The sequence below is a fragment of the Buceros rhinoceros genome, unplaced genomic scaffold, assembly GCF_000710305.1.
Source record: "Buceros rhinoceros silvestris isolate BGI_N320 unplaced genomic scaffold, ASM71030v1 scaffold13697, whole genome shotgun sequence".
NCBI lineage: Eukaryota > Metazoa > Chordata > Aves > Bucerotiformes > Bucerotidae > Buceros > Buceros rhinoceros.
This window is the reverse complement of record NW_010420533.1, coordinates 1-25,500: the sequence shown is the minus strand read 5'-3', so window position 1 is coordinate 25,500 and position 25,500 is coordinate 1. Positions and strand designations below refer to the sequence as shown.

Below are 25,500 nucleotides of genomic sequence, written 5' to 3'. Positions count from 1 at the left end.
GGTTTCTGAAATGAGAAATTTCGTCAGTGACCTTCAGTTTTCAGCCTCATATATGAAATGAAAAGTAATTTGGCACAGTGCTGCTAGGTCTCACAGGGTTTCCAAGTAAAAACTTGTTAATTTTACAATCATCCCTGGAAATTATGTAATAGTTTTAGCAGAAATGAACAAACATTATGGACACTGAACCTATCATAATGTAATTCATTTTTTCATTCTAGCAACATTCAGCAATAATGAAGGGAAGAAAAGGACAAACCTTAAGAGCTTATAATAATAACCTTTGCCTAAGTTCTAGCTATTTTTATTCCACATCCGTGATTCAGGCAGTCAATTGTAGCAACTGCTGTATTTCATGGCCCGATTCCAGAAATGCTGAACATATCCAACTTTCACATTTCCCTTCCCTTAAAATGTGGTTAAATTCAAAAATGCAGCTTTGGTAGAAGATGATATCATACAGCCTATTCTGTCAATATGAAATACCAATGAAATACGAAGCAGATTCATCAATTCTAAAGTTTCCATGCTGTTACCAGAAAATAAACATGAAACTGCAAACTAAATGCAGAAGGGTGAATTAGGCCTTGTGTTACAAAGCTTTACATCACTAGATTCACCTGACATATAATCCATTGTGGAAAGCATGACAGTGGAAAGGTGTCTACAACCCTTTCACTCCAAGTACAGAAATTGGCTTTCGAAACAGAAGATAGCAATTGCAAAAAACAACCAAAAAAAAGGAAACAAAACAAAAATAAAACAACCCACAAAACGCAAGGATGGCCTTGAAAATCATATCTGCAAAAGTTCAGAAATTGACTGCACTAAAAATTTACAAAAAAAAATTAAAAAGCCTAAGAAAAATTTTAATTAAAAAGTAAAAAATAAAAACATTTATAATTACAATAGGACAAAATCTACCACATTTGGTCTTTTTTCTTTGGCAGAGGAAAGACGTGCACCTGCTAAAAAACACCATTTCTGGGTAGAACTAAATCAAAATGACGCTTTGCAAGATAATAATTTCTGATAAACTGCACAACATCACAGGGATAGTTTATGTAGCCTGAAGACAAGCATCATCAATCTGCAAAGTTTAGACACCAGTTAATGCAAAGTGTCCATACAATCTTGATCACTTTTTCCTTTAAAGAAAAAAAGCCCCAAACACTAGAAATCAAAAAGATTAGACATTATTTCTTCTTATGTAATTTTTTATAATCGAACTCACGGGGTTCATTTTCAATATTTGTACTGGGTAATTCAGGTACACCAATACTATGATGAACAGTAGCGAAACACAGATGTTGGTAAGCAAGAATGAGGGAGAAAGAGGCTGACACAATTCAAAAAAAAAAAAAAAAAAAAAAAAAACAAAAACAAGCACCCAAGCAGCTGAAGTTCAAACCCTGAGGGTTTTCATCCCTTCCATCTGGTGTTTCTGCATTTTACAGAAAAATCTCACTGCATACCATAAACTTCTTTACTAAGAGATCGCTATACATGGGTTGATAATGGATTTATTAATAGATTTTCTGTAGAGTTCAATATTCAGATTTAGCACTGTAGTTTGGGAGAAGAACTGCTTTTCTACTACCAGAAAGGATAAGCTCCTTTCAAGTGGCAAAATGCACGCTGTCTCCGCCACAGGCTACGATAGAGTTAAATTCACCCCCATGATTTCTGTTAAGTATCTATTTTAATCATACCAAATTAAATTATCTGCTCCCATAAGTAAGTACATAATGATCATTTATTCAGAACCTTGTTTCTCTCTGTAAGTATCTAATTGTCCACAAAGGACACATGATTTATGTGTACTTGCCAGAACAGGATTTTGGGCACCTCTGCTTTAAAAAAAGTGTCAAATTCCTCCCACGCAATGGGACAGATTAAATGACCCATTAAGCTTAATTTAGCTGAGGGACCACTACAAGTTAATTAGTTAAAGGCAAGATTTTCAGTCTAGGTCATAAATTGGGCCCAGCTTCCCACTGAGACCATTTAAGTTAATGAAGAGAATACACGGGAATGAGAGGAGCTCATACAGTCTGTGAAAGGTCACTGCTGCCGGGCAGCGGATTTTGCCACTTCAGAACCGCCAGGTGTCACAGGTACGAGACAGCATGCAAAGCCATCGTCAAATGAACTACACCACTCTTCAGGCTGCTTTATGCTTCTGCCTCCCTTTGGATTGGGCCAAGAACGTAAAGCGAAGCTTAAAAAAGTAAAAACTTCATACGCAATGACTCTGGATTAAACAAAAACAGCAATTTAAGGACATTCCCTACGGAATTCCTAAAATAGCCACATGTAAAGCCCAAGTATCTCCAGCACACATACAAAGGCGGGCTGCTCACATTACACCAGCACATCAGTTTTCCAAACAATTTTCAATCACAGGTTAGATTAGCAATGTTACGTTAATTAAATAGCAGTAAGGTATGGCCACTATGAAACTGTGACACGGAGACTAGCAACCACCCCGGGGCGCGGACAGACAGCTGAGAGTGCCTGAAGTCCCTGTACACACACAGTTTCCATCACTATTTAATATTAAGCCATAGCGATGACCTGAAGCCTATGGTATTAAATTTTGCAGAAACAGAATCTACTAGTTAAACAGTTTCGATGAACAAAAGTCTTGCAAATCTCTTTATAATGAGAACTACACTCCAAGGTTCAAGTTTTCCCTTTTGTTTTTTTAGTAACTGTATTCAATAATATATATCAGCTTTACAGTGAAAAGATGAAAGCTCTGTCTCTCTGAAAACAATTCCCAATGATGGCATTATAATCACGATTTTACTCTACACCTCTCTCCTGGCTTACTGAACACTTAGGTACAGCTAGGTTTTTCCAGTCCTGTGGCCCTTTTCTTTCACTGAGCTTGACTGCATCTTTCCAGAACTTACACAGTATTTATCAAAATTCCTAACAACTAACGCAAAGCAACGTGCTTTTCCAGTATTCCATCTTTGGATCCCAGCGCCCTCTGTAGAGGCTCAGAAAGGAACTTCAGAGGGTTGCTCCTTCTGTTCAAAATTACACTCTGCTTTTGGGTATCTTGTTCTGTTCTCCCTTGGTGTCTTTTGCAAAATTAAAGAAGCAGCTGAGCTAATTGCAGCAACACCAATGTTCCTAATACCACACAGTATCATCAGTCAAATCAAAGATATACTGAGAAGCCACAAGAAGAAACACCATTCAGCTTTAATGGAATGACGTTACACCATAAGTTTCTTATCTTTTTTTTCAAGAAGGAAAAAAGCCTTAGAATGATTAAAATAACACAGATACTTCTTATTTCCTCCCTTCCAAAGCCTGTGTTAACTTTAGCCCTATCTCTTTTACAGATATTGAATAGTTATTTTCAGCTATTACACATTGCAGAGTCACAGCCTTTACATTTTTAATTATTATTTTCTATTACCGTTCTAAATGCTGTAAAATAAGCAGTCTTTGCAATAACCTTTCCTATCTTTTAAACCATTTGAACCAGTATCTTTCCATACAGAAAACAAAAAAGCATCCTGAGCTCTTAGAATATATTAAAAATTATTTTGAATAAATTATTTATTTGTACATGGTTTAATTAAGTAGATATTCAGAGTAAAAGTTACTCATTTAGAAGTCAGTTGCAAAACAAGTGAAGCCTCTTTCAAAAAACTATCACTGGGCAATAAAAAAATCATCAGGCAATTAAAAAAGTAGAAATTAACGACGAAAAATCTTGCAATTGTGTTTTGAAATGGCACAATTTTTACTACCTCTGAAACAAACGACATCAAATGTCATTTGGAAAACTCTCAAAAAAAATGTTTAGAATAGCTGCTTGGTAACTCAGGCCAAGATGCACTGGGAACAGGACAAAAGAGTGACACCTCTTTACATGATGATGCCTGGCAAACCCAACACGTACGATCGACTTGGAAGTCAGAACTAGCAATTTTATGTGTACTTTAGTTTACCAAGTACCAGTATGAAGTAACTTCATTTTAACCATGAAAGTAATTCCATCGGTATTTCTGACACAAATCTTCGTATCTCTACTATTTATTTCTAAAATCGGTTCACTCCTCTATTTTGGCATTATTCAAAAGTTAAAATGTGTAAATTGTTTTCTGTTACAAGATGTTGAGTACAGCTTTCGTAACTCCTGAATTTATCCAGTGTTAGTTTGTTATCACAAATAATTGCGAAGACCCAGTGTGGCTTCTCAGAGGAAACAGATGCCATACTCTTAAAATTAAAGTTCTGTGTGACTTCTTTATCCATTGAACGCTCAGTTCCACACAGTTCACCAGCAAACCTCAAGTCAAAGCAGCGATGCATTTCAACTCAGTAATTACTATCCAAGGCAATGTACTACTTGCAACAATAAAGCAGGCACACTGATTCAGCTGCTGCTATGATCTTCAGGTTTCACATCCTGCTCTAATGCAATTAGTCTACAAAGAACTAATTACCCTAATCGAGCAATCACAGTTTCACTGACATCTTACTTCCTCTAACAGCTATAAACACCACTGGACTGAGATAGCACCTAATTAGTTTTCTGTATGACTGTTTACAATGCAGTTTGAACTGATTATGTTTACAACATTCCCTAAATACTTACTTTACTACCAGCAACTGCATACTTACTGAAAACTATTTGCACCAGAACAGTGCTAATACTTATGGGTCTTAGCCTGGTAATAAAAAGGTCAAAAATCTTCTTCCACTGTTATTGACATTTGTGGTTTATAGTCACTGTAAAAGAATGCTGTACAAATGGGCAAATCTTTCATCTCCATCTCAGGTGCCAAAGTTTTTTTTTCAACCAACCACAGTGATTTTCAATAGTCAGGAAATGTTTTAATTTGTAACAAGGCAGATTTTGTCTATATATTAAAGAGGGTAGAGAACAAGTTGCTTTCAGTGCTCAGCTAGCTAGAGAGACTATGGAATCCACACCACGAAAGTTTTAAAAACAAGCTACACAGACTTCCGTTAGAATGACACTTGGCACTGTCTCCGAGCCAGGGGATAGATCAACTCCTTTCAAGAATCTTTGCAATCCCTATCTGAGTGTGATTTTCTGATCACAAACACTGCTTCCATAGTCCTCAACATGGTGACAGAATACCAACTTAACTCGCAACTCACTAAACAAACCAAGAGCTTACACTACTCCAGAGAGAACCCACTGAAGAAGAAAAATACAAAACAGAAAGGATCCACTCTTTGGTTTGCTTAGAATTATTATTTAAATCCTGAAATTCTTATTTAAGCTGATCATAAAAGAAAACAGAAAAATCCCCATATGGTGTCTAAAACAAGACTATCTAATGAAAACAATTTGAGACGTACTAGAGCTCGGTATCACTACTATTTATACTTGCCTGACTTTTGGCACCATCATTCGGTGTTGTACCATTAGCGTGTGGCAGATTGATGCCATCAGGGTAAAGACCTCTTCACTAGCAGAATCTCTCCAAACCATATTCAGTAGAGTGTTTGTCTGCTGCTTTGTGTCCAGCTTCTTTAGACACTCCTCAGTTATGTATTGAACTGATATCCTCCCATCACCCTACAAACATATCAAAGAAAAATTTGCTTTAAGTCTTTTTAAAAAGACGTATTTCAGAGTTTTACTAGAACATAAAGGGTTTTTGTACAATGATTAAAACATAAGCATGTATGTATATCCCAGCAGCATTCTTAAAAGTATCAGACCCAAGAGCCAACTTAACTCCCTAGGAGCGCAACTGCTGGCTTGTGGTATTGATTTTCTCACTTAGGCCAGCGGGAAAGACTCCCTTTAATGCAAGCATATTCTGCAACATTTGGGTACAATAAGATCATTTACTGGCATAAAATATGTGAATAGTCATCTCTTCCCCAGTAACATCGGTCAGCATTGGACACAAAATCCAGAAATGGATATCTACTGTAAATTCCTTTATAAACAGTATGTTCACACTCATAATCTATAGTCCAAGAAGCCACAAAAAACTTCAGGGTGGCTAATACACGTTTGGGTAGTACCAGAAGTGTACAAAGAGGAATGCTTTCTCCTGGCATAGAACTGAGGGGAGCTCAACCTTTTCTTTTCCTTCCTTCCTTTCTCTTGTCCCAACACAGCAAAGCAGTCTGGCTCACTGAAGGATATGCGTTACCCAAACATGAATTTTTAAGACAAATGCATTCCCCACCCACCAACCTTTCTTTTTTTTTTTTTGAAGACAGGCATTCATGAAAATATGAAATACATTAAAAACTCACAGCGGAAACACACAAAAAACATATTGAAATTAATAGTATGTATTAAAGCCTCTTCAGAGCATATTTTCTCTAATTTACAAATTACTGTAAGTTACCTGTGAACAGAAATTTATGCTTTGATTTTACCTAATCACCTCTTAAAACATCACTGGTATCTCTGAGGCACAAGTAGAATCTGCCAGTATTTACATCACATAAAGTCTATGCGTGTGCAGCAAAATAAGTATTTTATTCACACTATCTTGGTAAGATTTGGGGTTATGGGTTAACGGTAACACTCAGCATCTCGAAATGCACAAGAAAAAGGCTGCATATATTGCCCAGCGGTATGGCTCTTTATAAGAGGTTACTCTCAATACCAAGACCTTAAAAAACACTGCATCTTTCAGAAATGTCCACGACCTTACATGACACGCAAGTAGGCGTCATAGAAACAGCACCTCTTAATCTCTTAGAAGAGCTGGTACACTTTCGCTTCCAATGCTTCACTAAGAAAATGCAAGGAAGCCTTAGAAAGACAGAAATCCAGCATTCCCAGCTCAGTGTGGGGAGACAAAGTAATCTATGACACTTCTTTGTTTTTCCACATGAACCCTTAATATGGTGAAATTTCACATGCTTTCTACAAGGACAGACTGCAGACTGCGTAGTCCTTTGAATGGTAGTGTCATTTGAGAGACTGTATAAAGGCCAGTAAGAAACTGTTAAATTTACATCTCTCCACCTTTTGTTGTTCAAAGCCATGATCCAAGTGTTAGGAGGTTAAAATTAGCACAAATTCATTTTATTGGGGGAAGTTTAAACTGTAGTGAAAAGTTCTATTTGTAATACAGTCTCTACCCATTATTACAGAAAGCAAGTGCTCCCCCTTTAAGGCGTTTTGAGGTAGCAGATATATTTAAATACAGACTTAATTCTACAAGGAAAGACTGTAGCTGAACTTCTAGTACTTCCAAAAAAAAAAAGTTGGAAGATCAGAACACTGTATCTCATTATATCTTAGCACCATCATGGACTTAAAGAATGCAGAGAGTAATAATAGCCTCTGTCAAATATGGATTTAAAGAACAGAAATCTAAACTTTTTTTGTTAAATAAAAGCTCTGTCCTTCAGCAGACACATTACCTGTACTTAAGATTTGTCATAAGATCTATTATAGTAAGGGTTTTGTGTTTAATGTAAACAACCAGTTCCATTTGCTTACAGTGAGCAGTCAATATAAAGAGTAAACATGCTGCTTTCTACATGTAGTTAGAAAAAGACTGGACTTAACCATAATCTTGGTTTTGCCTATATTTGCTGCTGCTATAATCAATATTTGTTCTAAGAAATTCTGTACTGCTTACTGGTGTAGTTGTCATTTTACTGATCTCTTCATCCTCATCTTCAGAATCACTGTTTGCATCTTGACAATTTGTACCAGCAGCAGACACAGGCAGCTGAGAGAGAAAAGTTTGGAGTACCCTCAAATACACAAGGAGACCTTCCTCTGAAAGGGATCCTACAGGACATATATTGAAATAAAAGACTGTTAGCAAGATCTCACTGTACTGTAAAATATATTGTACCAGAAATACCTCACCAAAAGATGTTACTCCAAATCTTGCCAACTTAAACGTACTTTTACTGAAAAGGGTAAGAATTAGCTAATAAAACACGTATCTCCAATACATTTATCCACAAACTGTCCTTTCTGCTTGGCAATGAACCATGTTGTGAAAATACATAATGCATTAACTCAAATATGAAAAAACCATGAATAGGCCATTAAGCTTTCTCACCCAAATATGTTTCTCCAACTGTTAACACAAAGTAAAAAAGCCACGGGGATTGATCACTTCCTCTTGAATATCCACTTTCTGCTAGTAATAGTGCATTCAGAAAGAGTTCATAAGGGAAAACGGTCTGCACATCAGCAAGCGCTGGAATGATGAAATGGAATATCTGATCTGTAAAAGGTGCTGCCAGAAACTCCTCTGTGAAGGCTGCAAAAATCTGCTGCCTGAAAAGAAGAAAAATTGACTTTATAGAAAAAATACAGGCAAAATTTCCCACAATTATATTCATGCAATAACAGAGCAATTTCCAAGTTTAAACACGCCTATCAAGAATACTGCAAAGATGCGCTCCATTTCCTGTACTAACAAACCACATTTCTCAGATTTATCAAAAATGAACTTCTTATATTATATCCTTTTCCTGATGATCTTACAAGTAATTTTATCCTTTAAACTTCTAATGAACTCACAGAAAACTATCCTGAAATTAAACCCATTGTTTATAATCTTGAAATAAAAAATAAATTAAAGCACAATTAAGTCTTTTTTTCCCCAAAATACTATTTTAACACAAAATAATACCAAATATGGCACAACCAGAGTTTGATTTTTGCTCCATTTTTCTACATACCTGACTTCCAGGTAAGCTATGCCTTAGTTATTTCTCTCCTCTGTCCCATAGTTGGTTTTAACTCAAATTCTTTTCACCTGCCTTTAGGTGCGTCTCTGCTCTCATTTAAGTTTTCCCTCACCTATGTTCCTATGTGATACCCACTATTCTCTGTGCTCTGTTTACTTTGGTCTTCAGCACTTTAATGCCTTTTTCCTCAACACACCTGAAACTACATTGTTTCTATCCATGTACAGCATTACCAAAAAATCATTACTATTGCAAATAAATCAAACTGCACTGAAATAATAGCTAGACACTCAACAACAACAACAAACTATGACAAACCTCTGACAATGAGTATACACATATCTAATATTTACCTTGCACCTTCTGGACAGGAGCTATATGTAAAGTGCAATGGCTTCAGAACATTCTCCAGAAGTATTTTTGCAATAGGGACTCGAGAAACATCAGAATACTCAATACTCGAGGGAAGCTTATTGTTAATTAACAAATAAAGCGACTTGTAGTAGCCTGCAAATAAGAAATATTGCTTTTAAAATACAGTATTTTTTATTCTGTATAAAACAGCTTATATACTTAATATTAACTTGAAAAATACTTTACAATTCATTGCATGAAGCTTTACTTACAAAGACATTTTACAACAGCCCAAGTCACGTTCACATAACTAACAGGATATACCAGCAACCTCCTTGGAAACATCCCTTTACAAAATCATAGATAGATAACTGCATTCCAAGTCACTCTGATTTTCAAAGACCAATCACTCCTGCTGCTGAAGCGAATAATTTGATTTTTTTAAAACAACGACCTATGAAAAACATGTTCTCCTCTGAGTCACTCTCATCGCCTTTTGACAGCTGTCCTTCCACCCTTTCAGAAGTGATGAATTTTCCTCTCTATTCCAAAACACAACTGCATCACGCAGGTAAGAGTCCTGCTGGCAGAACGTCTCAGTTCTATGAACCTTGCCTTGGCACGCTGAAGAATACAAGTACTGTTTCCGAACCAGGGATCTCTCAGACAGTAATAAAATGCATTACCAGCCAAGCCACAAAGACGTGTAGAGGGTAATCTATTCTTGTCTCACTAAAGTACAAATGGAATCATGTGATTTCACTCTTAAACCAACTTCCTCTTGCTCAATGAACTTCTACACTACAATGCAAGTTCCACAACTACAGGAGCCACTGCAAATGCATAAAGAGTGTTGCATTGAGAGGGCCAGTCTTAAAACCTTTTGAGGAATACCCAGCTGGACATACAACGAAACAAGTGGAAGTCACCATAAAGGATTAACTTTGCAATGCTGGCAACATGCACGTGGAAGACAAAATATATGCAAAAACACGTACTAGTAAAAGCTGATCACAGCTTCTTTACAAATTAACCATCATAAACGATTAGGAGACAGAACATTTGTAGTTACACACAACTGCTTCTTTTTGTTTTCATTTTAAGTCATCAGAAAGCTGATTTTCTTACTAAAATTTATGATCTAACATCCTGATAAACTTTCATATATCAGTTGTGAGGACTATTATGCTAAAATAACAAATGTGAGTATTTTCAAAGATATATTTAATATATAGTAACCAATTATATAATTTTAGCTGTGATTAGGCAAGTAAAATAAACGTGAAGCAATGAGTCATTTTTTTTTTCACACGTAGTAGTTAAAACCAAATCCATAGTAACAGGATTAAAGAGCCTAATCCACTCAATGTGCTTTACAACTTACACAGAATTATTCCAATAATGAACTACCAAATTGGAAGGTGTTCTTTTTGTGTTTTATACCAATGAAGCTGGATCCAAGATGTTTATTTTGTAACGTTTTTGACTTTTCTCCCCATCCACAACCCTTGCAACTACAGTATCAGAAAGCCAAACTAAGTTTTTCACACATTCCCAGATTCATGTTCTGAGAGACAAAACATTATTTTGGTGGTAATCACACAAGTCATTAACGTTCAGTGTGTTTGCACAGGTGTAATGGATGGCAGTTCAGCAAACAGTTTGGTTGGTGAGGGTACAAGAGAAACAAAACCCAGGTCACCATCTCTTTGCTAAGGTGTCTCTATTGTTAGGAGGATGAAAAGGTAATGTCACTTTACGACAATGATGAACGTTAGCACTTATAGAGAACAGTACTGCAACATAATGCCCAACTTTTACACCACTAAAGCTTAGACCTGCCCCGCTGTGTGTGCATGTGCACGTGCATGTGTGTAAACAGCTACTGTAATAAAACTTTTGATGGGTAATATCCACCTACTCTCAAAATTTGTGATGAAAGTCTGTGTAAGTAACTTCGTACAATATTCAATTTATAAACAGAATTTCCAAAGAAATCAAACAGTAATTTCTCAAGTGGTGATCTCTTTACAAGCAAAATAATCCACCTTACTACAGGTTAGTGTATGGAGCACTTAATTCATCGTGGCTGTAGAAAAGGCAAGAAAAAATGTGATTAAACAACATGATCTTCTGTTTAATTTTCCCAGAAATTCTACTTCCTAGCTACTCACCTTTTTGAATCATGTAGTGCAAAATTTGTTCAATTAATGATGTCACATAGCTGACATCTTGTAATACAGGCAAATACGTATTCTCAGATGAAAATACCTCAAGCATTCTCATAGGAAGTGCAACATTCAGACTGTCATCATTGCAATTTTGCAATAGCCTACAAACGAAATGAAATAAAAATTATTTAACACAAAATTTCTTTTATTTCACCACAGGCATATGCATGCTGATTTAAAAATAAAACTACAAAAACCCCTTTCACATTCACCTTAAAATAACTTATTTCCACTTGATTTTCAAGCTGTATCTTTTTGTTGGCACCTTTTTAATAACCACTCCTGATTTTAGGGTTCCGAAAGTGAATGAGTGAATATGGCATTCTCTCTTTAAATCCTACTAAATTCTTGCTTTCAATGAAGCTTGGAGGTCTGTTGCACAAAGTGGAGAAGTAGTAAAGAATAATGCATGTTTTTCCAACACGTATTACCACCCTTATTAAAAATGGAACCATGAAAGCCCCAGAGCAATAAGAGCTGGGAACAAACACTAAGGAATGTCATTGGTGTAACTGAAGCAGCATGTCTTTGATTACAGACTGAAATATTAAAAATGCAAACACTACCAGCCTTTCAGCAAGCTGCTTATGAAACTACTACCAATAACCAGAGAAATGCTAAAGGTTAAGAGCTTATTTAGAATTAAAAGGATTTGTTTGTATAAGATGTATACAGGCATAGCTGCCCTAATGATGTGTTTTCTTTCCGAGCCGTTCAGAAAGATGGGACATATCAGCAAAAATAATTTTGACACCATCGCTGAGACATTTCACTGAACAGAAAAAAAGATACTCTGACAAAAAGACTTTTTTTGCAGAGGTAGCTGAAATCAAACTACCATTTTTTGCTATGATATTATGGAGTCACCTTTGTCACCTTTTTTCCCGTAGTATTAAAAGCTACATCTTCTCATGAATCTGAACTTATCCCAGGGAAACACTTTTCTGGCTTCCTACTTTTTCAGAAAATTAAAGTAACTCAGAAAGCAAGTTTAGACACCCATCCACATGCTAGCAAAGTAAAATTAAGTCTTCTTCCTCCATTCTCCCTGGAGGGGAGAATGGCAGGAACAGCTCTTCCTTCAACAGCTCTTGATCACCCAGATGGGAAGGGAGAGTGGGAATACTAACAGAGTTGCATTTACAAAACCAGAGTCTCAACTCTAGTGAAAACGTACAATTCAATCCAGTGACACCACAGCTATGTTCCAGTGTAAGTGGACTTTGATGCCCACCACTCAAGTCTTCTTTCATATCTAGTGTCACTATTTATTATTCATACAGTATACACAATTATAAGAACACAAGGTTCAGTGACTTGAATGAAATAATTTTCTAAAAAAGCCTCAATATTAAAAGGGGAAAAAACAAAACTATTTTAATGCTCTGTAGAGTGCAACTAGTTCCTATTATTGCTAAGAGCAAACACTTTGTTTTCTAAGACTGGGATTTAGCTGACAGCTGTTCAAGTCCCCTTATAGATTTACCTTTTTGTGATCCTCCCAAGACCCTCCCACCACGAACAATAAATGTACTGCTGAAATCAGTTACACATGTCACACAGTTACATGCCTTAAATTCAAAATAAAGTGTGAGGAATGGCATCCGAATCCTTGAAACATTAGTCTAACTCAGAATCCTCTAATCACTATGAGTTTCCAAGAAAACCTTCTGGTTTCCACAAATATTGCTAATGATACTGCTATATGCAAACAGTTAAGAACACACGTAAGCCTATCCCTAGGCAGGTCACCCCTTAAGCACACGTTGAACTTGAAAGTCAACGGAGCTTAAGAACATTCCATTGTTCTTACATAGCAACAAGTATCCTATACCAAGGCTACACGTATATTTAACATAAACAGTCCTCTCCATTAAATAAATTTACATTTAATACTTCACCCGCTGCAAAAAGAAATAAACAAGTGCCCAACATAATTGCTGAATGCTTTTTAGACAGTAGCACATAGAAAACAGAATTTACCTGCAACACAGCCCCAACAGTCTTTTTATTTGGAATAAGCAAGTAAGTCTGTCTGGACCATCCAATTGCTTAACAAACTGAGAACTCTGTTTAATTAAATTCTGACACATCCATACCTGGGAAAAGATATGCTCAAGTTTATTGTTCATAAAAAAACAATTTATATTATTTATTTCAACACAGATAATAATATTTCAATCCTGTTTTGGGTACCTTTGTCAGACTTAATGCAAAGACAGACAATAATGTTCAGCTGAGAAAAGAAATTGTTATACAACATAAACTACACGACTGCTAGTACTAAACTTTCGAAGTTAAGACTCAATTACACTTACAAATAACTTTACTCTTGTAACAAATTTATCTGATAATTTTTTTGGTTTTAAATAGTCATACTTCTCTAATGTCCATTATTAATACCCACTATGAATCATTCCTACTAGCATATTTGGGAAGTTTACAGTGACTTTGCAATTGATATGCCAGCATAGTTGACCAGTGAGGGGAAAAAAAACCACCCAAACACCTTAGGAATGACCTGAGGGCTAAGTGGAAAACATTGTTTATAAATTAAATTCTAATAGAAGCATATTAGTTTTAATAAATTACTGTAAATAGTACATATAGGACTTTCAAGGCTTTATTTCACATATTTTGTGTATGCGTGCACATACAAAACCTAATCTTAAATTATTCTGTCTAAACGACAAACAGCAGAGTGCAGGCCAGCAAAAGCCAGAATTCTTAAATTACTTTACTAAAGTGGTCAAAGCCTTTTTTACATCCCTTCAAAATCGTTTAAGTGAAAGTGTACTTTAAAAATGCATGAAATAGAAGCATATGGATCAAAGTATGTAACAGTACTCACCAAACGCTTAGAATCTTCACTCTGTCTATAGAAAAAGAGTAACTGACGAACTAGAAGAGTCAAATTAGCTCCATTAGCAGTGGAAAAGGTTCCTCCAGATTGGGCCAAATCAGCACAGCGATCAAACTCACTTCTTTGGATAGCATACTTAAAAATGAGACACACATTAATGTATCAGTAGTGGTTACGATTTTAACTAGATACGCATAATTTTTAAAACTTCTTTTCAGCTTCCCATCTCAAGTGGTTGCAAAGTAGTAAAATGGATACAACATCCATTTGTTAAGAGATCAAAACATACACATAGTATCATAGTTAAGGCTTTCTGTAATTCAGACAGTACACATTGCAACAAATTTCTTGCTTTTCAAGTAAAGAATTTCACATCAAACGTTTTCGTCTAGTTTACTCAATAAATATTAGCAAATTTAAACAGACACAACTCTTTCTTAGAATAATCTACCCTACAGCAGCTTAGAGAGAGATCTTTTTGATTCAGACTACCATCTTAACCATATTGGGAAAAAATGTCCCACTGGTATGTGAAAGCAACTAATACCCAACTGTCTTCATTTGCTCTGTCAGCTCAAAAAAGCCACTGCATAGTCCCACTGAAGTCCACTGCCCCAGACATGCTTTGCAGAATAAACACACATCTACTAAAACACTGAGGTTCAAACGAAGATGTCAAAACGGACAAGGAACATCCACTTTGTGAGCACACACAATACTCAAAAAGGTGAAGAATTTTCAATGGAATTACACGCTACTAGGAAGTCTCATTTTCAGAAAAACTCTCTTACATCTTTCTAAATAAATAAGTACTTACTTGATGTTTTCTGACTCGGCACCCTCTTACAAATGACTGGATTATTATTGCATTTTTCAGCCTCCGCCTTTCTTCCTGTAAAAAAAAAGCAAGAAAACTGAAATCAACATTGTGGAACTGACTTTAATTTCTACCATTTTATCAAATGCATTTGTATTCAAAAAGAATTTTTTAAAATGAAAATTAAGTATTAAACATTAGTAAAATAAAGTCCTTGATCCAATAAACCAGAGAGAAATCTTTTTGTTTTTAAGCATAAACTTACCATTAAAATATTGCAAAAGAACTTTTAATAGTAAGTATGTAATACCACAAAATCAAAATAAACACATTTGTATTTTAGTAGACAAACTCTTAATGCTAAAATGTTGAAGAATTCATCAAATTCAATGACACCATTCCTCTTTCTACACAGATCAGCTAACACAAAAGACCCACTTATCTGTTTCCATTCAAACAATATATCAGTAGTATGAGGCTGTTGCAGTTAAGATGTGGAGGAAAAAGAAACCTCAAAAAAACCCCAATGTTGTCAAAAGGAAAACAATACTTAATGCTTTAAGCCCAGGAAGACAATATGAAAATTTATAAAAATTCCTGCTCTCTCCTTCAAACCAAACATGTCAAGTGAGTCATTTTATGACGTCTTCCTCAGTAGCTAGAAAGAGTAGTTAAAATCATCCCTTTACAACGCCTCACTTTCTGAGAAACTGAAAGCCAGCTTGCTTAAGGAACTATGGGAAGAGCGCTCAGTGAGTCCCCTGACCAACACCTCCAGCATATACCATCACAATAAATATCTAAGGAAGTAGCTACTGTAATTAGGTTTCTAATAATGTCCATATCGTTTCTTAGGGGATGAAAGTGGAAAGTAAATATAACAGTTGCTCATGAACCTAGAGGTCCAAACAGTGGTTGAGGAAGGGAAAGTATGGAGATCCAGAGTAAAGAAATCAGAGAAGCCTGCTCTGAAGAAGAGAAATTTTAACTTAATCAATCCTTAACTGAACCTGACCAGAGAAATACTGGATGAAATTGTTATTCAATGCCTATTTTATTTTTCATGGACCAATTTCAGAGTTTTGATGGGCCATATTTTTCTTTCCAAAGTATCTAACAGGGCAGTAATCTATAACAGTATCTATGAGGGCAAGCAGGAGAGAGTTTCATTTACACAGAGGCACTGCCTCTTCATAACCACAATGCAATGCTCGACTAAACAGTAGATATGTTCTCCTTTTCTCTAGGTATAGGTTCTATCCTAGAATACATAACTGTCAATTAGTGACTTGTAATTGCAAAGATTTCAAGTCTGAGGTCACTGCTAAGATTCTGTTACAGCAATTTTTTAAAAGCCATAACTGATTTTATTCTCAGAGGAGTCATTCATTTTGTGAGAATCCAATATATGCCACAGAAAATTGTTGTGCCTATGTGTGTACAACATTTTTTCAACTCCTATCAGGGGTGGGGGGAATGACAAAATTAAGAGATTCACTTTCATTCCATACTACTAAATTTTGTTCTCATATTGCCACATATATTCATGTTTTAAAACGTGTTCTTTCCTTTCAATGCCTATCCTTCCCTTGCATCATTCCAGTCAGAATTATCCACGGCAATAAGCTTCCATCCTAAACCAGTATTTAAGGTTTCCTAAAGCCTTTCACATCAGCTTCTCAGTGCTCCTCAATTATCAGCTGTTTTCAAAGCACTTCAGGATATATTCAAGTATCATTGTTTTGATTTTACCTTAACAGAACTGAGGCCCGCAATGGATGTGAATTACTGAAGGTTAGCCAAGAAGCCATAGCAGTACCAGGAGCAGAAGACAGTTTGCAAGACCAATCCATAGTAATAGATTATGGACAACGCAAAAAATGCTATTTTACTAGCCAAATACATATCTTTTCTCAATAACGGCACCAAAATAAAAGGAAAAATTCCCTTTGCACCCAGTGCATGCTTAATTATCTTCTTTTGAGATGAAAATCACTTCTGGGAGGCATCTTAAAAGCACTTTGTCAATTCTGGTATACTAGAAGACTACTTAGCATTTGCGAACAAAACATTTCTGAACTAAGTAGGACTGCAGCAGAAGTACTTTGGACTATAAATGGTACTACATCAAAGAACAATCCAGCGTGCATGCAAACGCTTACAGCTTACTTTACCTCTCGTTTTCTCCTTTCTTCCTGAGTACGATGCAGGAGAGAAGCCTTTTCTTCCTATAAGGCACAAATAAAAACACTATTGCATTTTCATTCAAACATGATTCAGATGTGTTCACAATATTTAATCTAAAGTACACCTTGGAGATTGTTCATAATATGTAATACGCAAAGCACTGCAGAAAAGCTAAGTTCCGCGCTTAGAAACACATGCAACGCAGTCCTCTCAAAAGCAGAGTGACAGAGGGAAGCTATGTAAAATGAAAATGGACAGGCAAACAGCATCAAACTGCACTGATCCCTGCCCAGGTTTGTGCTCCCAACATCCCAATAATCTTTGCAAGCATCATCCATTTACAAATGGGAGAGTTGAAACATAATATAGTCCCAGTCCTAACGCGTAGTACCAAACATTTATCGTGTGTTTTCCTTGCTCGGAGCATTCAAAAGTCATCGGCCCAGGTGTGCACAGCAAGTTGTGGCATGTTCAAAGTAATCACATACTGTTGCAAAGCCCCATGCTTTTTGTCTAACTTGCAAGAAAAGCATTAAGCTCTTATATTTACTTATCCTTTTCCTCAAGACTTGTCCGGAAAAGTGTCAAAACAGACATATAACAGAAATGGAAGGAATTTTTTCTTTTTTTAAAATTTTGAACTCTTCACCCTCTGTGAAGGCCTCTAAAGAACAATACCATACAACAGAAAACTTGTGCATTAGCCTTTAAACCACAGCCTTAAATCAATACACATAGATTACAAAACAGAAACAAAGCTTTATTTGCAAGAATCTCTTACTGGATGGTTCTGTGTAGTTTCCAAGGAAACAGACAAAACAATTCCTTTTGATGCAGAGTATTCTGCTCCTGTTGCAGACAACAAGAGTTGAAAGTACCCGGGCACTTTCCCAAATCCAGTCTAAAACAGACAATAGATTTAAGGAAACTACATTCTTCTTTGCCTCTATGACACATGTAAGTACTTCCTTTTTCTCCCTATGACCTTGTTAGTCTAGGGAAGTTATGAAATGAAACACACTCAAACTGAGAATGTATTATATCTGAACATACAAAAATAAATTTGAAGTTGTCAAACACAAGTTTATTAAATATTTAACCACACCTAAAACAACTGTGCTGGAATATTTTCAATATCTATATGTAGATGCAAAAACTGAGGGGAAAACTCTCCTGCATTTCTTTTTTGATGATACAAAGGAAGCAAGGTCATGATTACTCTAATTTCTTTAGGACAGAAAATATTTTAATGCAGCCCACCAAGAGAGAATAAAGAAGGAAAAACATAGATGCAAAAAAGAAATTTAACATTGTATTTGTATTTCAGATCATTTACTGAAGCAAGCATGAAGAAAAAAATCCTACAAGAAGGTTAACCATCTTCTCCTCTAAAGACAGTATTTATGGCCAAAGTCACCACTAACTACAGCTATTGCCCTCTAAAGACAGGGTTTTTTCCCAAGTGTTAAACACAGTATAAACAAATCATTACAAAATCCATACATAAGATGAAGTATCTGACTCAAGCCATAGGAAAGGCGCCAAATCTGCTTGTTAAATGAGGCAAGAGATTCTCACCTCGCACACAAAGAACAGACAACATAATGTACTAAATTAAGAAACGGTTAACTACCAGATGGCTTAAAGTTTCAAGACTTTTTTAAATAATTACTTCTTTTTCAATGGCTGATTCCCAATGCATTAAAGTAGTTGGCTAAATGTTCCTATTTAGAAGTGATCAGAGTGACACCTCTTCGGTGTGCTTGGAAAACCTCGTTCTGCAGGCAACACCATGTAAAGAGGGTTTCTGCTTACAAGCAGTATTGCTGAATTTGTCCTTACACTTCAAAGCTGATTGCAAGAAAAAGCAAAAGAACATACAGAAATGAGAAGACAAATTGCTATATGTCAGTGGAGGAGAGAACGTTACAAAAAAAAAAAAGACAAGACGGTAAATGCAAGGGATTGGTAGATAAAAGAAAATATGTATCCAGAGGGCTCATCAGAAACAAGTAATTTTAAGTGGAGGGGACACAGATATAACACGGCAGTGTATCCTCACTTAGTGTATCATTAGCTTTGCACTGATCGGGAATCTAGTCTCTCTGAAGAAAGCACTCTTGAAATCAATCCACTTAAAAAAAATAACAAAACTTTAAGTTTTTAGTCAATGTCACATACTGGCTTTGAGTATTTGTAAAGAAAAACACCAACTTATTAAAGTATAAATTAAATACAATAGAGAAACTGTCTTAAGACAAATATTCAGATAAGTACATCCCACCTTTAAAAAATTATTATGGGGCAAACAGTACTGTTGTTCTTTGCAAGACACACAGATCAGAAACATAATGGAAGGGAGTCATAGCTATGACTAAAGAATAAATTTCAATTAAATGCAAGGAAAACGTATCTCCTTCAGAGTTATTCAGCTCAAATGGAATACACTGTCTCTTCAGAAATTAAGGAGTAACGGTAAATATGCAGTATCAAATAAACCTGCTGTGGAAAAGACACGAGAAGAGCTATCATATAAGCTTCTTTGCCTACAGAGTGCATTCTCACCAACTCATTTCTCAAAGACAGCTAACCGGTCAGTCATCTCTGACATGCTCCCTGCCTCGCCTCTTAAAGCGCACAGTGGAGAAGAGCCTAATTCGGCAGCGGTTGCTCTGTGGCTGGCGGCGAATGACAACGGCGGCACCCGAAGTGCTGGTCACGTGACAGCCCCCACCTGTGCGGTCACGTGACTGCTGGCAGCCGCCTTCCACCAGCTGAACTTCCTGCCCTCCTACCGCCAGAGCGACTCACACGACGAGATCCGGTGGTCTCAACGATGTTTCTAGTTCCCAACGTCATTTTAGACAAGATCAATTCCACTTTAATTGTTTTTTCCAAATATCAAAAGAAATTCGCGTTTTTAAAGACTCACGATGCCTCGAACTGAACCTCGACAATTTACATTCCATTGGACACGCAGCCTCAGCCAGCCTGAGTGAAACATGTTCAGCTGCTTCAAGAGTTCTGCTTTAAAACAGTTTATGACTCCCCATATCTCTGATTATTTAAGTCATGATTAAGTCTACATGTAGAAAAGCCCATCTTTCAGAATAATGTATTTTAAAGTACTTAAAACATGCCCCAAAAGGGGCATTTGGCCATGGAAAGCATGGCCTCACTGAAATCAATGTCACAGTTCTTGCTAGAAAACATTCCAGCATCTTAGCTCAAATATTACTGCAGGATGTGGGAAGTATCTGGAACCACTTTTATCACAGCAGCTACAGAGCCACACACAGTGGAACCAGGACTAGACTGGAGGATCTTGAGGCCAAATGAAACGCAAACAAGTTGCTTTTAAATTTACTCTCACTTTGTCTCTACTATGATTTTTAAGATGTATATTGTACACATCATTGTAGTTGAGTGACTTCTGAGTGACTTTTCATTTTCTCAGAATCAGGCAGGGAAAAATATATCTATAAAAGCAGAAAATTTTGTGTTGAATTTAAGCAGATAGCCCATAACTGGAAACAACAGTGTAACCATTGCTGTCAGCTAACTACCACTCCACCATTCCTTTCAAGTAGGAGAACTTTAGATGCCACCCAAAGGGAAAAATCCACAAGAATCTAGCATGCATTAATTATATAGTTTCCTACAGACAGACGCTCATTTTACAACATGATGGTCTCATATTTCTACACCAGAGATCTGAAATTCAAAGACTATTTCAAGACTTGGGCTTTGACATGTTGATATTCTGGACAAAACGCATTTCTGACTCAGAACGAAGTACGTACTTGCATAAGGATGTGTCTTACAGGACGAAGGTCTTGCAGAGCAAAGCAGTGCAACTGCCTCCACCATTCAAAAATAAATTGCGAATTTGTAATTGTAATCTAGAAATCCTGAACTATAAATCCCCAGCATCATCTCATTTCCATTGTGACCTGGTGCAGGTTCAAGTGAGATACAATAAAACAGTAATTCCTCCTTCCTAAAATTATTTACAACTTTAACCAATGATTTAAAAACAGTTGGGTTTTTTTATTCCACTAGAAGTTACTTCACATGTAGAATACAGACTACAAAGAGCAAAAAAGGTGCTTCTGGAGCTCTACCTCACTTCAGCTGAAAGCAAAGGGAAAAATATACAGGAATCTAATCCTTAATGTTTCACTATTAATTTAAGCTAATGCATCAGTAACCACTAAAATAAAATTTAAAAAAACTTCGTAAATTGAGATCTTTGACTATTAAAAATGTCCATATTAAGAGAAATTACAGAGACTTTTTAAAATACAGATGGAGTCATCACTATTTCTTCATTAGTAATTCTCCATGTCTTCCACAAAAACCGAAAGGAAACTCAGTGAAGTTCGTTTCATTTCTACTTTCATGACAGTGCTATCCAATCTACAGTACAAATTCCTGAAAAGGCAGATTTTTCTAAAAACTCTCTCATACTGTATCATAATTTAGAAATACTCTTTTAAACAGTCTTGGGATTTATAAAAGCATAGTTTAGATTTCTCAAGTGATACTGTAAATTTAACTGAGTATTTTTTTAAGCATTTTTCCTGTTCAAGGCTTCCAAGATGTCATTAATACATTTCACAACCTAAATGAATAATGTGGAGCTACAGAGCCCCTTGTACCTCTCAGCACAGGCATGAGGATCCCCCTGCATGGATGGACTACAGAACTGGTACCTCGTATCTTTAACACTGACAGAATTCTAGTAAAGGAACACTAGGCCTGACTGCACCAGATCAAGCTGACGTGGTTAACTGCATTCCGCACTGTGCTCCAAGAGACCAACTTCTTGTTCAAAGGACTGAAACTGCCAGCTGCCTCCAGAAGGCATGGTAACACTCCACCCTGAAGAAATACGGTCACCCTACAGGACACAAAGAGTGGGCTGGGAACCACCCAGGTGAAGGACCATCTGTTTCAGTCCACTGCACAGTTCAGTTGGGTGGGTTCAATTTGAGCTGCACCCCAAAGCGACTCTTCAGGTGCGCCTCTTTTCCTGCCTAACACACCACCAAAGTTCTGCAGCCACAGCTTTTTAGAGAACATTTACTGTCCTGTACAAAAAGTCCACGAGTAATTCAAGACTTTCCCATACTGATCACCAGTAACAGTATTCATTTTTGGAGGCTATTTTACATCAGAAGTTAAAAAATATGTTCTGCCAATTACAGTTAAAATTAAATGTGAAAATATCTTTAGAAGATCCTCAAAAAGCAGGGAATCATGTTTTAAAGGAGACAACAAGCAACCCCAAAAATTAAAAAAAAAGCAAAACCCACAAAAATTAACTTATTGCTCTTTGAGGATGTAGATAGTGAGCTCTATTTAAAGACATAAACAACTAATGCACATAGTCCAAATGAATCAGCAGATTTCTGAAAGCAGATATGGAACGACAAGTCAAAACACTGACAATACTACCTCTATTTTTACACTGATATACAATGCAATATTAAAATGTTACAATGATATTCCGAACCTATCAGTCACAGGTATAGTCATTTCAAGAACAATTTTGCAACCCAGAAGTTTAACAAAAATAAGTGACCCTTAAGGACCACTTTTTGGCAAAAAGTTTGGTTGAATTAAGTGCCTCTTTACAGTATCTGCAATTCAGACCACTAGAATGCTCATCAGCGCGAGATGCAAACAGTGCAAAACCAAACCTGAAGCTCTCTGCTTTTTTAATTAAAAAATTAAATTTAGTGATAAGGAAGCATGCTAGATTCAGTACCTTTCTAATTGTCACAAAGCCACAAGTCGCCAGCCACACTACTATCTACCATTGCGCCTATGCTGAAAGGACTTACTGAAGTCAACCCCTCGTACACAGCGATGTCAGACAGGTATCAACACGCGACCCCTCGCCAACACAGTTATTTGCAGCTGCAAACAATATTAACAAAACCATTCCTTTAATAGTCAGTTTTCCTGAACATTTGTTTCGGCATAGTGCATCCGCATCAGGAAGACTTGACTCTGCTGGCATCTTCGGCACTCACTAGCTCCTCAAACTGGAGTCCCTGCGCCGGTACTGGGAGGGTTTTTTTAATGTAGCTATACAGGTGCAACAACATTTGGGAACTTTCCCAAACCGGGTTTAGAGTTACTCTTGGCATTAAGCAGCCCGCACAAGGATTCTACCGGTATTTCCGAGTTGTGCTTTATCACACCAAAGGAGTCAAACAGGCAGTACTAAGCACCCAGCTAACTAAAAGCATCACAGAGGTGCAGGGTTCGAACGATATACACTACATCCCCCTAAAATTATAGAAATTTGGGAGAGCAAGGGGGTTTGTCAAAGCGCGATTTTTTTCCATGTGCAAAAAAAGCTGAAAAGAAACATTTTATGATAGCCTGCTGTAAAACTGAGGACTATGAGATACCTGATCACAAGGAGCCTACTTCGTCAGAGAATGAGACTCTCAGGTATGTAAACACTTGCTACACAACCCTCTGCTGTAGCACGTTTACATAAAAGCTCAAAAGCATTTTTAGGAGTAATTTATAGTGCTGTTTAAATAAATTTTCTCATTAGTATTATACACAGTTTCTGAAAATAAGCAGCTATTTAAAGGGCGTTCTTACAATGTCCATAGAACCATGATGTCCAAAGCTGCCACTGATTTGTATTGATGCAGCACAAGCACTTCAGCATACGAACATAAAATCATGAAGTTTGTGGACCAGTCAGTATCAATCTGACCAAGAAATACCACTTCTGCATTGGACAGAGTGGAGGTTATGCATCAATTTCAGTTTCCTTCACTTTTGTATATTGGCCCTTGGAAACCTGCACCTGTATGACATTAATACATTTGTCCCATTTAATTAAAATGTAGACAATTCTGCTGGATTTTCATGAAGAAATCAGTAGGTGTAAAAGAAAGTATCATGGCAGTTGTTTACTTCTGTTGAAGGAAACATGTTTTGCAAGTAACTATTAGCAAGTGAGTGTCAAAAGTTACAAAGTACCTGAAGCGTACAGCTGAGGACCAGGGCATGTTCTGCCAATTCCTACTCCAGCTAGGGAATACTTATGGTACTTTCGATTTGTGGAATGCCATTGTATATAGCCTAACAAACAGAAACATCTTAAGATAAACAGAAGATAATTCAGATGAAAAGCTGTGCAATTGAAATACAGTTCTGTTACACATTGTCTTAAATAGATGATGTAAGACAATACTCCAAAATGCAAACTTCACTGTGATTTTAATATCACACAGTGCAGTATTTTAGCTCAAGTTTCCTAAAGGCCAAAGCTTAAAACTTTCAGAGAACCAAACTTGCTTACAGCACACAATAACAGAAACTTAAGACTAATTTTCACTCCTATCAAGATTCAAAAATACTAATGGAAACACTCATTAGTTTTCCACACAGTCAAGTCCAACGCCAGCACTGAGAATCAGTATTTCAGCAGTGAATTAAAGTGACCCTTACAAATCAGGCCACTTGTAAAAACACTTTGTCCTTTCTCACGTTCTTCGGTAGTCCTATGCCCTTCAGTGCTTGACTAAACATTTGACTACCTTGTCCAATCAGCAAGATCTAAATAAATCGTTTCGCTTCTTTTCCATCAATAAACACAAGGAGATTCAATAGTCCGGTACAGCAGACAATTAAGTGCTACTCACCCTGCACACGACAAATTGACTGGAATGCTAAACCTGTGACCCGGCAACCCTCACTCACGTGGATGAAGCCTCCCCCAGCAATTTGCATCGGTCTCGAGTTGTGTAAGGCTGCTCACCCACCCCTCCAGCGAGGGGGGCCCACGCAATACCTTCCCCTTGGAGAGAAATGACAAGAGGTCCCCTAGTCCTTCCCTTCTTCACCTAGAGACGAACTGCTCGGGAGGTGCCACCAGCCACAACAAACCGGATTGCTTGCAGGGGGGACGAGCTAAGGAGCTATTTCCTCTCTTCCCACAATCCTTACTACAGTACAAGCCTGGGAGGGGGTGTGTGGCCTGATTTAAGGGAGGAAAAAAAAAAAATAAAAAGCCCACAACACAGAACCAAGGAGATGAGAAAAACACCCATCGGGAGAGGAGGATTTTTTTCCCCTGTATTAAACCTTAGTCATAGCTGCTCCCTTTTTTGATGGCCCGGCGTTAAAAATAACGATAACACAAGGCAGCACGGCAGACGGGGGACGAAGGAAACCGTCAGACACAAACGCGGACACAGACGGGCGCCGTTTCTTACCTTCCTACTCGCTCCTCCGAGAGACACCTTGGGCCTTGTTTTGAAATCCCCTTCAAAGCTAAACATGTTTACAGCTTATCCCATCTAGAGCGGGGTCCGGCCCCC

General features: G+C 37.0%; 1 protein-coding gene across 1 annotated transcript in view; it reads right to left on the bottom strand.

Moving 5' to 3' along the window:
- The window catches only part of UBE3C (ubiquitin protein ligase E3C), a 75,986-nt gene extending 50,488 nt beyond the window's left edge, over positions 1-25,498 (bottom strand). The window contains exons 1-10 of the mRNA XM_010139339.1: positions 25,396-25,498; positions 17,131-17,184; positions 14,957-15,031; positions 14,128-14,274; positions 13,260-13,375; positions 11,220-11,377; positions 9,045-9,198; positions 8,055-8,275; positions 7,620-7,774; positions 5,391-5,578 (exon numbers count right to left, since the gene is read on the bottom strand). Coding sequence (XP_010137641.1) covers positions 5,391-5,578; positions 7,620-7,774; positions 8,055-8,275; positions 9,045-9,198; positions 11,220-11,377; positions 13,260-13,375; positions 14,128-14,274; positions 14,957-15,031; positions 17,131-17,184; positions 25,396-25,461 — 1,334 coding nt within the window. The 5' untranslated portion in view covers positions 25,462-25,498. The remainder of the gene's footprint in view (positions 1-5,390; positions 5,579-7,619; positions 7,775-8,054; positions 8,276-9,044; positions 9,199-11,219; positions 11,378-13,259; positions 13,376-14,127; positions 14,275-14,956; positions 15,032-17,130; positions 17,185-25,395) is intronic.
- Positions 25,499-25,500: the final 2 nt, after the last annotated feature.